Source organism: Echinops telfairi, unplaced genomic scaffold (genome assembly GCF_000313985.2).
Source record: "Echinops telfairi isolate 266 unplaced genomic scaffold, ASM31398v2 ScPeMD7_6;HRSCAF=24_0, whole genome shotgun sequence".
NCBI lineage: Eukaryota > Metazoa > Chordata > Mammalia > Afrosoricida > Tenrecidae > Echinops > Echinops telfairi.
The window spans coordinates 12,266,575-12,282,310 of NW_022103902.1; the positions used below are offsets into that span (position 1 = coordinate 12,266,575).

Here is a 15,736-nt window from a genome sequence, read left to right on the forward strand (position 1 = left end):
ACAACAAAAGCCTCACTCTTTTCCTACATGAGGGCAAGGTCCCAGAAAAAAAGGGATCACTCTTGATGATTCTGAGAATTTTTCAAAACATGGTCAGTTTACCTCTCTCCCCTCTACCTCAGCCCAATGTCTGTCATCCTTTCTTCCAACTATTAATTAGAAGGACCGCATTATATCTCATTATTTTATATTGTCTCACAATCAACTGTGACTAGTTGTCCATGGTCTTCTATGTATTTCTACCTTTCCTTGCTCCAAAAGGCACCTTTGAGTTAAAGGTAACTAAGAAATATTTGGTGCAATTACTGTGGGCTGCTGTTAAGTCATCCCTTCTACTTATGGTGATCCTATGAGCAATAGGATTGGACCATTGCAATGCATAGGGATCTCACTGGTTGCTTTTCCAGAAATAGATCACTAGGCCTTTCTCCCTAGCCCATCTTAGTCCAGAAATTCCACGGCTCTAAGCTAGCTTCCACTAGCAGAGTCGTAGTGGCTGTGTGTGACAGTCATTGGCCTGGAATTTGACATTGGGTTTTTCTTGTGGAAGGTGAGAATCCTTCCATTTGAACCACCTAGGGTATGGTATTCTCAACACCTACACTAAATTATAGACAGCCTGTTTTATCGCTGCTGAAACTACGTTTAACACTTAACCTTCTTCAGACACTTTTCTAAGTACTTGATGTTTCTTTTCATCTTTGCAATTACTCTTTTAGAAAAGTACTCTATTTCACAGGTGAGAATTTGGGGGGAAGATAAAAAGGTCAAGAGACATTCCTAAGATTAAACATATAACTTAGAGCTCACTCGGGATTTAACCCAAGGGGTATCTTTCTAAAATCCAAATTGAATGACCAAGCTAGATTGCTTTTGAAAATCTTTAAGAGGTTTGCAAGTGTTTCTCCTAAACTCTGTTTTTAGGTTGCTAAGTCTAAGAAATGGATTCCCATAACTCCAGAGGTATATGGGAATCTCTCTTTTTGTTGGTATTGACTCTATTGGCATGGTATCTGGCTTAGAGTATTCAGCAATAAGTGATTACTGAACAGGACTCATGCAACCTGCTTGTGAAAACAATCATCTCGGCTTCTCTAACATTATCCACCACTAACTTCCTTCTGACCCCTCTACCTCCTCCTTTTCAATGAGCTTTTCTTCAGAAGCCCTTGAGTGGAAGCTGCCCTTATTGTTTTATCCCAGGCCCACTTCTTGATTCCTTGGATCCCCTCTCCCTGATCCCTCAGCCACTCTAATTATTTTGTACATGCTGATATCGCACACATTTTTATCTGTAGTCCAGTTTCTCTCCTAAAATTAAAACTCACATAGTAAACTTTCTGATGAAATGGAATGTTTACTGTTTACTCAAAATTACGTATGTCCTAAATTTAATTTATCTTCCTATTCTCTGGTCACTTCCCAAACTGACTACCACCTGTTTTCTCAGTTAATGTTATCACGATCCCAAAACTTTCTAAGTCAGGAAGCTGACTTCTCCCTCTTTCTTATTTTTCACACTCAACCATTCAGCAAGACCTGTTGAGTCCACATTTTAAATTGCTCTTAAATCTGCCCTCTTTGCTTTCCCCTGGGTTAAAGCAGCTCTTAAGGCCCAATTGAATGTCATTTCCTCATGGACCCTCTGAGACATAGCTTCCTCTTAGTACTTCATCTTCATCTCTATGTTAGTCTGAGATGTAAGTCTGAGTCTCTATGTTAGTCTGAGTTAGTTAGAGAAACAAATCCACAGAAACTCATGTATAAGAGAGAGTTATATAAAGGTTAAGTGTGCCTCAAGCAAACATCCCAACCCAGTGCTGCCCAAGCCCACAAGTCCAACATTAACCCGTACATCCAACACCAATCCACAAAGTCCTCCTCCATCTCACAAAACAGATGCAACGATGCCCCAACTGCAGGAGGAAAACCGAGTCAGTGAATGTGTAAGCATCTCAGCGCTGGCAGGGGTCTCCACCTGGGTGCTCCAGCACCCAGGACTGCATCAGGGTAGGTCTATGTGGCTTTTCATTAGGGACGTCTTGCAGGAAGTGAGCCTTGCCAGCTAAAGCACGGAACTGGCTACGGCAGCTGCACCCTGGTCCAACCATCAGGAAGCAAAATACCTGAGAACTAGAAAGACAAGGCTCTCTGATACATTTATCCCTCCACCCTTCAATTAACCCCACATGTGTTTATCGGCCAGGTTGGCACAATAAACTTATTACCTCATCTCTTTCCTTGGCAAAGCACCTTAGGCATTATGAACTGAATTCCGTGCTCACCTACCTTTTCTGATCCATCGCTTGGAATACTCATCTTCTTACTTCTCCTTCTTCCCTCAACTTGTCTGACTAATTTCTATAGTCTCTCAGGCCTCCATTAATATTACATACTCCAGAGAACATTCCCTCACCTTCTAGGTCTTAGTTATATCCCTCTCTTCTGGGATCCCATAGAACAGTGTATTTTACCAAAGCACTCACCCCATTGTACTGCAACTATATGGTTCACTGCTTGCAAGGTGAGGGAAAAGACGGTAGCAATAACACTAAAAATAGCAACAACAAAGCATACAGGATTGCAATGACTCAATACAGTAAGTGTATTTATCTTTAATGAAATGTCCAGTGAGGGACCAAATCAATGACGAATATTCTGTTTCACGCATTCAAGAATATAGGCTTTGTCATCTTTTTCCCCCCTAGGTTGCCCTGCATGATAATATCTGGATAATAAAGGATAAAAGATTATGGATGATTATACATATGGGGTTTATAGTCTTGATTTTGAAATACTAACAGTCATCACTCCTGCTCATGTTCCATTGCCTAGGTACTCAGAATACGGTCAGCTCCACAGAGGAAAGCAGGAAAGGGTAGTTTAGCTGTCCCCATGAAGAAAACCTGTAACCTCCATGAAGGCATGCTATTTCCCCACTAGGCTTTCAATAAATATTATTTAAATGGATCAACCTGTGCACACCCTGCTTCAGCACATTTTTTTCCTGCCCATCCTGATCATGGTTGTCTGTTGAAAATCCTCATTCAGTATCTTCTAAAAAGGCATCTGAGATTGGTAAGGTTTATTGTGCCAACCTGGCCAAGAAACGCATGGGATTAATTGAAGGGTGGAGAGATAAATGGCTCGGTGAGCCTTGCCTTTCTGGTTCTTGGGTCTCTTGCTTTCTGATGGTTGGACCAGGGTGCAGCTCCCTTAGCCAGTTCCCTGCTTCAGCTGGCAAGGCTCACTTCCTGAAAAACATCCCTGAGGAGAAGCCACATGGATTTACTCTGATGCAGCTCTGGGTGCTGGAGCAGCCACATGGAGACCCCTGCCAGCACTGAGATGCTAACACACTCATTGATTCAGCTTTCCTCCTGCAGTCAGTATCATTGCGTATGTTTTGTGAGATTGAGGAGGACTTTGTAAATCGGTGTCAGGCATATGGGCTAATATTGCACTTATGGGATTGGACAGCACTGGGTTAGGATGCTTTTTTAATGGACACTTACCCTTTATATAAAACTCTCTTCTATGCATATGAGTTTCTCTAGTTTACCCTGACAAACAGCTTCTAACATATCTCCCCTTGTCTAACTGGCTCACGAGCTGCATCTAGAGGAGAGTCATTCTATCTAGAATGACTGGTGACATGCCTGATGGTATGTTCACAGCCAAGAGTGGGTCTGCATGGCCCAGAGAGAGCTGAGTCACCTGTCCTACACTAAAGATGGGAAGGATATGCTCTTCAATTTTGAGGAGACGTTTGCATCTCACCTGTGAGCTTCCTGACTCTGATCCTATATGGTAGCCTGTTATTTCTGAATTAATTCTGTTCCATCCAAGTTGCTCCTGATTGTGTTGCAACTATTAACTTGCTTAATAAGTTATGTAAATGTAAGAATGGTTTATAAGTTCTGTGTAGCCATTGCAACCAATTATCACACCCAGGAAGAAGTAGTGAGTACCCCCATGGGGAGGATGGCTAGTATCAGGCTGGTGACATGGTTGGTGAGGGGAAGTAGATCTGACCATCACCTCATGGGAATGTGCATTTTTATATGCTAAAATGTACTTAGCATCTTTTTAGATTTTAAGTATATCTTTGGAAGAGATTGTTAGGTTACATGGCCGGGTTGATTATGGTTTAGCATCTCTGGAATAAAACTTCTCATAGATGCAAAATTTACAGTGCCAATTCATCTACCACATTTTATTCTGATAGAATCTCTCATGTTAGCTGCTTAAGGCACGCTCTTTCCCACCTGAGAAGCTGGGATGCCATTCCCTAATATCTGCAACTTGGGGGCAAACTAACCTACTGGCTGTCGTGCAGCAAGGATGTTGTTAAGACTATCATACACATTAGATAACACTTTGAATGAAAATTTTGGAGATTACTTTTAAAGTCGGTGAAAGAATAGCTGTTTTGTTTTGTTTCCCTGAAAATTGGCCGATTTTATTTCATGACATCCATCAATCATACCTTCTATTTCTCAGCATCTGTGAGTAAAAAGTTCAGACTAAATCTGGGGGCCACATCTGCTAAGAGTAAATAATATCAAGAAAGGTATTTTCTAGGGAACAGTGAACATCTATTAAGGGTGATGGGTAAAGGTGATGGTTGAACATAATTAATGTCACTGGACTGCACATGTAAAGATTACTGATATGTCAAGGTTTTGTGACATTTACATTATGCTATGTCATGTTGCATTTATGTAAATATTGTGTTATACTTATAGAAACTATAATAAAAAGATAAAGAGATAAAAATATTGTTGTATAGTATCCTTACCCAGGATTCAGCATACTTTTCCTGAGTGTATTTTCTTTACCTTTGGCTTCTCTTTCATCCATGGTTTCTATCTTCTTGTGTTATACAAACCATTATAATTATGCTTCAGAACAAGGTAAGAGATATGCATTGATAAAATGCATTCAAGTATGGTCTTTCCCAAAGACATAAACATGTTTTCAATGAAGTAGAGCTAGGCGTTTTTCTTCTTCGTCAATCTACTCTGCTTCATTTCCAGTGATATTATCTAATGGATAGTCATTAGTCTTTCATTTTGGGTGGGAGAAAAGAACAGAAACATGATGGATGATTTGACTTTGAAAGTTTGGAGTAAATATGAAATCATATTTAGCATGTGGAAATATTATACACAATATGTAAAAATTCACTTCGTGGTAAGTTCAAAAGAATAGGGACCTTGCTTTATTGTTCATTTCTGTATCCCCAGCATGCAGAATGGAGTCTGGCAAATAGTAAGTCCCCAAATAACATATGGTAAAGGCGTGAATATCAGAGAAATAATTTTGAATATTGTGTGTGTAAATATATTTCAGTATAAGTTCAGTATCCACTACGACCCTTTCCAACTCAAATGTTCCATACTCTTGAAGGAGGTAGTACAGTTCATGTGGTGCAGTGCAGGATATTAATGTAAAAACCTCTAATACTTTGGAATTTTGTTCTCCAAACAGCATATCCAGCTACATCTTCGATAACTCCTGCAGATGTGAGCACCTCGACTCCAGACGCCACCCATCAGAGTGAGTTCAGCCGAGATGTCCTCAGAGGAGTTGAGAGACCACACACATTTTACTATAGCTACAGTCATGTTTAAGTGTTCACAAATCAAAGACCAAACCAAACTCATTGTCATTAAGACAATTCCAACTCACAGCGACCCTACAGGGTAAGAAATAACTGCATCGTTGGGTTTCTGAGACTGTGAACATTTGGGGGAGTAGAACACCTCAACTTTCTCCCCAGCTGTAGCTGGTGATTTTGAACCGCTGACTTTGCAGGTAGCAGTTCAAGACGTGATCACTACAGCACCAATGATCCTGGTTTATGCGAAAGACTATATTTTTCACTTGATATTAATATTTGGCTTTGGGTTACTCTGTGACCATTTGAAGTCTGGTGACTGTACATCTATATGACAATCCACGTAATATTAAAAATAAGGATTTATAATTTGTTATTATATTGTATTTTCCATTTGCCAAAGGATTTTCTGATATTCAAGTAATCTTCACAATATCCCCGGTGATCTGAGTTGGTGACAAGCACAGAAAAAGGAAGCACATCATGATAAGTTGGCATTAAACATAAACTGTGGAGCTTTTGCTTAATATGCCAACTAGTATTCTTGCCTAGGAAGGTCTATTTCCCATTTTAAATTTCCCCAAAGTCATGTAGATAAAAATTGAGCCTATTACAGCAAAGTTACATGATGGCTTTATTAAAAAATAATAATAAGAGGTAGATTCTGAAAACTGTATTTTTTCAGTTAGCAATTCCAGTATGACTACTCAAGGCTTCAACAACTCCTGGACCTCCAGAGGCGGAGATGATGAACAATGTAAGTCTAATGGTGGGGGCTTCTGAATCTTTTAGACTTCAGTTTGACAAAATATATCATTCACAATGAATTATGTAATGACGAAGGATCAACATTTTATATCAGAAAATTTATAAGTAATTCTTACAAGTCAATAGGGGTAAAAGAGACAAAATCAATAGAGAATAAATAAATGAATAGGCACATCATTAAACATGGAAGCCAGGAGGCTAGGACACTTGTTGGGAGGTGCTCATCCCCTCCAACAAGAAATCATAAATGAAGAGTAGACAATCATTTTAGATGGCAGTAGAAAAATTAAGAACTCTGATACTGTCAAGTGTTGGATGGTATGTCAATCAGTTTAATTTTTTAATCGAATGTTGGTGGCAGTGTGTTTTCAAGTCAAACACTCCATACTTACCTTATAATCCAAGGATTCTACTCTTGGATATAGACCCAAGGAAAATGGATATAGGAGATAGGGGGTGGGGGAGGCAACACAGCCAATAATAACAGAAGTTGGACATAATCTAAATGATCATATCCAGGATAGTGGATAAATAAATTATAGTGTTCTCATAAAACATTATGCAGGAATGAAAACTGAATGAATGACTCAGCTATAGCTTTTGTTAAGTCAAAAAATCCAATGTCGGTGGACAACATACTTGGGTATTTTTCATAAAATTAAAAAAACAAGTGAAAACTAGCACTACGTGGATCAGGTATATGTGTGATAAAATTTTTAAATATATATAAATAAGCATACGATAGCATTAGCCTTTGCTGTGGCTACAAGGGCTTGAATGGAGAGAAGATAATCAAGTGTTACTTATAACACCTCAGAAAGGTATGATGGAGGTGAGAAGGTATTGAACAAAAAATATGTTCAATAAGAGGAAAATGTAGAATAGGATGGGATCATTTGCAGATAAATATAATTTTTTATCTAATGCTGCATAAAGTGTAGTGAAAGATTATGAAGCAAGATAAAGCAATGCCCCTCATGCAGTACATGTTATCTAGCAAAAGCCTGAACTATTTTATCAATTAAAAAAAACGGAGAATAAAACGATTAGTCAGATCAGGAATGAAAGTCTGCACGTAATAGGTTTACAGTGAGCCTGCAAACTGTTATCATGAAATTGAGTTATTGATAATAAACTATCCAGAAAGCTTTTACTTTACCGACAGTAGTTGTCATTCTTTAATCTTGTGACAATAATACAAGTAAGCTTGATGAGTCTTTTGTTTGCATGTTTACTTTTATTCCCAGTGCCTTTGGTCATGACTGGCAAGGATTCAGTGATCAGTAAACAATATTTAATTGATAAATGATTTCATATATTTTGGTTAGATGGGAGGAATTATTTGGCAGTGGGTTTAAAGTTTACCATAAACTGTTGGATGAATTTCTCAAAAATGAAATTGTACTCCAACTCAAATTTGTGGTGCGATTATAATCATGGGCATTTGTTGCATGTTTCAATTCTCAGCAAAGCACGTATCCGTATCGGATGGTTTCCTTTATTTATTTTAAATATTTTAAAACTTTGAATTTAATGGAAATGACAGTGCAATGTATAACAGAACAGAGGCGAAACTTCTCTCTCTCTTTCTTACTGCTGTGTCCTAATGACTTGAAAAACGGCAGGCACACGGTAGATGGGGGGGAAGGACAAGGAAGAACACAACTGTACCCGATGAAAGCATGTGATCTGTTTGTTGTGAGTTTTCACCTTTCTACCTACTTGCTTCCTGTAAATTGCCATGACAGTAGCATGCCCGAGCAATCCCGTGCATCAGGATGACTCATGGGGGGCCCTTCCAGAGACTCTCTGCCTCCAGAAACTGGGAAACCGAGAGCACCCTGTGTGACATTGATGCATTTCAACATCCTGCTTGAAATGTATACATTTCTTGATCTTTTAAATAGATTGCCCAATAAAATGAAGTCATGTAATCCCACACCTTTTCTGACCCCCCCTATCTGAAAACTTCCTTTCCCTCGACATCTCATTGTCCTTCTCACCCTAAAAAGAGCCTTAAAAATGAGGAAAGAGAGAGGGAACGTTACAGCCAAGGAGCAATTGCAAAACGTGGTTTCGTTCCAACCAGTAGTGGTAGACTCACGTGCTTGCTTACACAGGAATTAAAAAAACAACTCGCCAAGCAGTCCTCATTTTCATCCATAAATTTAGAGGGAAAATCCCCTGTAATCGTCACACTATTTCTAATCATCACAGAGGCATTTCCAGATCCAACCAGTTAATATGGATTGCTCACTCCCAAACTGGTTTTGAAGCATGTTTTCCTTGTTGGATCAGACTGCAAGGTGACATCCAATGTTAGATGATGCTTTGGGCAGGATTCATGACAGGCATTGGACATGAGATTATTTTTTCTTGCATAATGTTTATTTCAGTGGTTTCCTGAAATGTTCCGAGGTAGGTAATGAAGGCTAATGGATCGTTTTCTAGTGACATAAACCCAGTAGTTGTGTTTTGGGGGCTCTTGGTATTTGTGGCAACATTCTACAGCTTACTTGGTTTGTACCTACATTTTGTGTACATACTTGAATGTCACTACAGTATTCTGAGGACACTGCATATATATATATATATATTTCATTTATGGGAAAATATTTTAATATGATATTATTTTCTTTTTATTTAGCAATGTGAAGAAGTCAGGAATATTGGAATCTAATTCTAGTTCAGATTCCATGTTTTCTGGAATGAAAATGCTTATTTTTCCTTTAACTATCTGTGAGATGGTTAAATCTGCCCATCTAAATATCAGAAGTTCGTAAGGTTAATGACATCCTAAGACACATTTCGACCTTTACACTCAGGTGATGAGGACACAGAACAGAAACCAAAGGTTACTTTTCCTTTCTGGTTTCTTCTTCCACCCATTTAGTCAGATGGTGATTTCGTCAACTCTGCCAGTCTGTCTAAATTAGACAAGCCGAAAATGATGAAAAATCCCAAGGCTTCCTATACTTTTAACTTGATCCATCACTAGGTGTGCACACACACGCACAAGCACACACGCACACATACGTCTGGGCCTCAGAGGACCTCTTATTGACCCCACGAGAGCTCTTCAGTTCATTCTTTGACATGATCTCATTTTTCATGTTTCAAAAATCTACCCTTCTTTCCCCACGTTATAAATACATTACTTATCCTTCTCCGTAGTGTGGCTGGTTCTTCTCGGGTTCTTGACAGCTTTGCTTAGCAATCTCGTGTAATTCTCCTACGTAAAAGATGATGACGAATTAAGAGATGAGAGTTGAGAGGCAATGGCAGGGACAAACCAACTGAACCATAGTCATTGAATCAGTTTCACGTAGAGCAGCCACTACCTGTGGTGCTTTTGTGAGACTAACTTTTTGTGGGAATAGAAAGCCTCCTCTTGCTCCTGAGGGGCAGCTGATGGTTTCAGACACTCACCTTACAGCTAGCAGCCCACCATGTAGCCTAGGACGCTTTACCTAAGGCCGCCTTTACCTCTAATGGAAGGAGCTATAACAGGAACTCTCCTGTAAGAAATCCCTGGAGCGCATTGCCCGGACCCCTCCAAAGGTCAGCTGCTGCAACTGCACTTGGCATCTAAGGAGAAGCCAAGGAGAGAGAGAGCTAGGGGGTTTTGAGGTTTGATCGTTTTCCTTGTTTTGTTTTTGTTTGCTCATTTGGTTTTGAAATAAAGAAGCTCCTTACCCAGAAAAGTCAAGTAGGATCATTTTTCTAATGAATGGATGGAATTACTTTTTACTAATGGCAACTATGTGCTCCCATCGTCATTTTACTTTGCATTACACGGCGGGTCTGTTATATATGAGGCCTGCCAAGATGTGGCGCTTTCCTGCCAGACAGAGGGAATAAACAAATGGAGTTGACAGATTTATTTCAAACGCCATATGTGGTGCTTGAGTTTGGTGCCATCCAGTCAGGGCTGATTGCCTGGGAATGCCTCAAAGCACTCCCCCTGCAGCTAACAAGGCCTCTGACCGTTCACTGCTCTGACAATTCACTACTGAGACAAGTTCAATGGTCTCAGTCCAGCAATAAAGTCAGCTTACCCACAAACACAAACTATTTCCCCGATGCCCATTCTGCATGAATCTGCAAGTCCTTTTTGGCAGCCTTTCTTGACTAATGGCCAGTGCAACACCTGGGCTTTCCTTTTTGCCCATTCTTTTGGCTCATCTCTCAAGTGGCCATCAGAGCAGTCTCAGCCCACTGTGCCTGAAGAAACCTCTTCTCGGGGACCCTTGCCAGTCCTGCTTTCCACTTCCAAGTGGCTGTTTTAGAGACATCTGGCACAGGCATCTCCCCAACTCACGGTTTACTTTGGGACTGTCTAATGTGCACTACAGGGCAGTTTGATGAATCTTGCTTAACGTATTAATATACTTTCTGTAACATTTGGATTCAGTTAAAAGTAAAGAACAGAAAATAAAATAGCTGGTCTTGCATAGGATGACTCTCTTTTTCCTTTAGCAGTCTCGTGGCTACCCAGTGAGAGGAACGGATTACCCCCCTCAGAGGCACACTCAACATTTAGTGGTGAGTACTGGGGAGGATTTAGGAGCAGGAAGTGCAGTGGTGTCCTTTCTTTGGGCAGATTTGGAAAAACAAGAAGAGACAAGAAACAAATGTCAGCTAGGCGTTTTGAATGCATCTTCCACAACTGCTTTATGATCTCACTTATTTAAAATAAGTCCATACATAGTAACTGAATGTTCTTAGCGGTTACCAGGTGTGGAAGAAAGGAGGAAACAGGAAGCTCTGGGTTGGGGTATTAGGATTACTATAGTACTAAAATAACGTGGAAGAGGAGAGCTTTGGTTGCGGCGCAGTGTGGAGAAGGCATTCCGTGTTAGTGACTTATGCATAGAGGTGTGTTGCACTGGAAAATGTTTTCACATATATTTTATCTTAATTATTTTATTTTATTTTATTTTTTTTACTTTTTTTTAATCTTAATTATTTTAAAAGAACATCTTCATGAAAAGGACAAGAGTGGGAATAAATCGAGTAAAAAATCTTCCCGATCCCTCAAAGATGAAAGTCAGAAACCAGGTCTTAGGCTTCTCCTCTTTTCTGTTTCAAGGTGAACTCTGCACTACAGCATGTGTTTTTTCACACCATGGGGAAAAATAAAAAGATTTATTTCTACTTTTAATTTTTTAAATTAAAATTTTGGATGGCTAAATTGTTCAATTGAAAAAAATGAAAATAATTGAATTGTTAAATAACATAGATTTTTCTTCTCAAATTTTAGGAAGACTTTTTGTTGTTGTTGACTTTATTAAATATACTGAGATCAGGAGAATCACTATTTTGATAGGCTGAAGCTGATGTAGCTAGAGAGAATGGAGACAGAGCCTAATGCTTCCACGCCCTCAGCTTATGACATTTAAATTTGTCATAAAGCTTCTTTGCCAGGTATCATTCAGTTGTTTAGAAGTGTGCTTCTTCTCGCTTTTTCTTTAAACCAATGGAAACTGTCACTCCTTGGCTCCAAGCCTCCCTGCGTATTGGCCCTTGGTAAACTTCCGATGTATGTTAGGAGGATTCAAACCATCCAAATGGAATTCTTCCAAATACCAAGTGATATCCAATCATGATTTCACGTGATTGTACTCCTCATGATTAGGGTGAAATGACTCTTAGGATTACTCCAGATGTACATATGTCCTTTATATCTCTAAGTGAAATCTTTGCCCGCACAGCCAGAATTTCAGAAGTCCTTACAACGGCCCATGGATTTAATGAAAATCACCATGTTTATATCACCAAAGGGTCATTTTGCGTATCATTTATTGGATTTTATGTTTTGTTCACTGAACAAGTATTTTATTGGGTACCTACCCTTTCCAAGCATCTTGCCATATGCTGGCATATGGTGAGAACACTGACTCTCATGTTTGAGGAGAGATATAGTAAACAAATCATCATACAGCTAAACGCATTGAAGTGAGCTCTATGACATAGTACCAGTATTTGCCAGAGTGTAACAGAAAAATTTTAATTGGAAAGTATAGTTCTCGGAGGATGTGCTATTTAAGCAAAACTATGAAAGATGAGTAAGAACTAACCAGATGAAAAGTAGCAAAAACCATTTCAGGCCTGTGAAAAGTCTGGGGCAGGAATGAAATTGTTGGAGCAAAGAATATGCCTGTAAGTCAACTCATTAAAAAAAAAAAAATGTTGTTAATGAAAAATATAATCCCTTGTTTTATACACAGTAAGAGGACAAGGAATCCAGATTGTAAATTCGCAGGCCTGATTAACTCTTTCACTTCAGGGGTGTGACCACTTCCCTGGTAAACGTATCTCTCTGGGTGTCAGTTTCCTCTGTGTGGAAAACTAAACGGCTTCCTCTGTCTTCAGGCCATAGGAGCCTTATTCTACGTAAAACATGGTGGTAGACTCCTATTACCAGCAAATCACAGTCCTACCAATACCTTCAAGACAGTATTGTCTTTAAGACTGCCTGGTCTAGTGATGGAGGAACCCTGATAGCGTAATGGTTATGTGTTGTGCTGCTAACCACAAAGTCAGCAGCTCAAAACCATGAGTCGCTCCTCAGGTGAAAGATGGGGCTTTCTACTCCTGTAACGAGTAGAAGCCCACGGGGGCAGTTCTACCCTGTCCTATAAGGTCAGTAGGAGTCAGCATCAACTCAAGGGCAGTGAAGTTTGGGGGACCCTGAAGTGGGGCAAGATGGGAGCCTTGCTTTTCCGCTGAGCCACACTTGAAGGCAATGCCCCATTTCCTGTGTTTGGTTGGAAGAGAATGTATAGGGATTTATTAAAGACCTTTTGACAACCCGTTGTTACTTTATTTCTTTAAAACATTGAAGGAAAATAGTATATCCTCCTAGATGGGGAGAGAGGGAAGGAAATAACCCCTCTGTTATCAAATTATTTCCAACTCAACGTGACCCTACCTAGAGTTTCTGAGACTGGAGGTATTTACAGGAGCGGACAGCCTCATCTTTCTACTGGAAAGTGGCTGGTGGGTTTGAACTACTGTCCTTGTGGATACCAAAGCAATGCTTACCCAACAAAGCCTCCAAGGCTCCTAGATTACCAATAGAAACCTAAACCAAACTTATGCCATTGAGTGGATTCTACGCATAGTGACCCTAAAATCAGAGGAGAATTTCCCTTTGTGGTTTGTGGTTTGCGGTAACAACCTACTCTACCACCAGGACTACTTAGATTACCACTGCAGAGCCACCTAAATTTAGCTTTGACTAGCACAGAATCTTGTTCAGTCCTGAGGCTACCACGTGAGTGATCATCAGCTCTGGCTGTTTGAGCAATGAGCACTTTCTAGCAATCTGTATATTCAACATACTGTAGGATCACATATTACAGGAGTCCATAAACTACCAAGGGACTCGGTGCCTGGTTTGGCTTTCATGAGTTGGGGTGAGCATCGAGAAGACCTTAAATCCTAGAACGTGAGTTGTATGCAAAGAAAAATCTTCAGTATTGATACCCAGTGTTCATGTAACAAAATGCCCATGGTGTGATACAAACCGTGGGAAACGGAAAGTATTTGATAACTCATATTTTAAATTCTAGTCTTTGGCATATATTTTTAAAGACTTTGTTGCATGAAAAGCAGTATGATAAAAACTACATGAATGAAAGTATTAAAGACGCAGTCTCCATCGACAAGAAGTTTATAATCTGGTTGAAATCATGAAAAAACCAATTTTTAAAATCATTTTATTGGGGCTCGTACAGCTCTTATCACAATCATTCTGAGCCAAAAATACTTCTTTTGCCCAAAGAATCTTTGAAATTTATAATTTATAAGCAATTTCATTAGAATGTTTTTCAAAGTAACAAAAGCCCTGGAAACAATTTAACCATCTAAACTTAGAGATCAATTAAAGAAGCTATGGTAGAGCAATATTTTTATTGAAAAACTACAGACATTTATTAGAGGAGGGTAAATCTCTGGTATGAATGCAAAAAAAAACACCTTTTTTTAATAAAATCATTTTATTGGGGGCTCATAAAACTCTTATCCGAACCCATACATACATTAGTTGTGTAATGCACATTTGTACATTCGTTGCCCTCATCATTCTCAAAACATTTGCTCTCCACTTAAGCCCTTGGCATCAGCTCCTCATTTTTCCCCCTCCCTCCCCACTCACCCCTCCCTCATGAACCCTTGATAATTTAGAAATTATTATTTTGTCATAGCTTACACTGTCCGACGTCTCCCTTCACCCACTTTTCTGTTGTCCATCCCCCAGGGAGGGGGTTATATGTAGATCCTTGTAATCGGTTCCCCCTTTCCACTCCACCCTTCTTCCACCCTCCCAGTATCGCCACTCTCACCACTGGTCCTCAAGGGATCATCCGCCCTGGATTCCCTGTGTTTCCAGTTCCTTTCTGTACCAGTGTACATCCTCTGGTTTAGCCAGATTTGTAAGGTAGAATTGGGATCATGATAGTGGTTGAGGAGGAAGCATTCAAGGACTAGAGGAAAGTTGTATGTTTCATTGTTGCTACACTACACCCTGACTGGTTCCTCTCCTCCCTGTGACCCTTCCATAAGGGGATGTCCAGTTGCCTACAGATGGGCTTTGGGTCCCCACTCCACACTCCCCCTGATTCACAATGATATGATTTTTGAGGCCTGATACCTGATCCCTTCAACACCTCGTAATTGCACAGGCTGGTGTGCTTCCTCCATGTGGGATTTGTTGCTTCTCAGCTAAATGGTCACTTGTTTACCTTGAAGCCTTTAAGACCCCAGACACTATTTATTTTGATAGCTGGGCATCATCAGCTTTCTTCACCACATTGCTTATGCACCCATTTGTCTTCAGGAATTGTATTGGGGAGGTGAGCACACAATGATATGATTTTTTATTCCTTGATGCCTGATACCCGATCCCTTCGACACCTCATGATCACACAGGCTGATGTGCTTCTTCCATATGGGCTTTGTTGCTTTTGAGCTAGATGGCTGCTTGCCTTTGTTGCTTCTGAGCTAGATGGCTGCTTCAAGCCTTTAAGACCCCAGACGCTATATCTTTTGATAGCCAGGCTCCATCAGCTTTCTTCACCACATTTGCTTATGCACTCACTTTGTCTTAAGCAATTGTGTCGGGAAGGTGAGCATCATGGGATGCCAGTTTAATAGAGCAAAGTATTATTGCATTGAGGCCCAATGCAAGAGTGGAGGCCCAATGTCCATCTGCTACCTTAATATTAAACCTATAAATATATGCATGTAGATCTATTTCCCCATCCTCATACATAAATATATTTACATATGTACATGCCTTTATTTAGACCTCTATAAATGCCCTTTGCCTCCTAGCTCTTT

General features: G+C 39.9%; 1 protein-coding gene across 1 annotated transcript in view; it reads left to right on the forward strand.

The window, feature by feature from the left end:
- The window catches only part of CD96 (CD96 molecule), a 133,699-nt gene that overhangs the window by 111,933 nt on the left and 6,030 nt on the right, over positions 1-15,736 (forward strand). Inside the window, exons 9-11 of the mRNA XM_045286196.1 lie at positions 5,494-5,562; positions 6,309-6,380; positions 10,871-10,936. Coding sequence (XP_045142131.1) covers positions 5,494-5,562; positions 6,309-6,380; positions 10,871-10,936 — 207 coding nt within the window. The remainder of the gene's footprint in view (positions 1-5,493; positions 5,563-6,308; positions 6,381-10,870; positions 10,937-15,736) is intronic.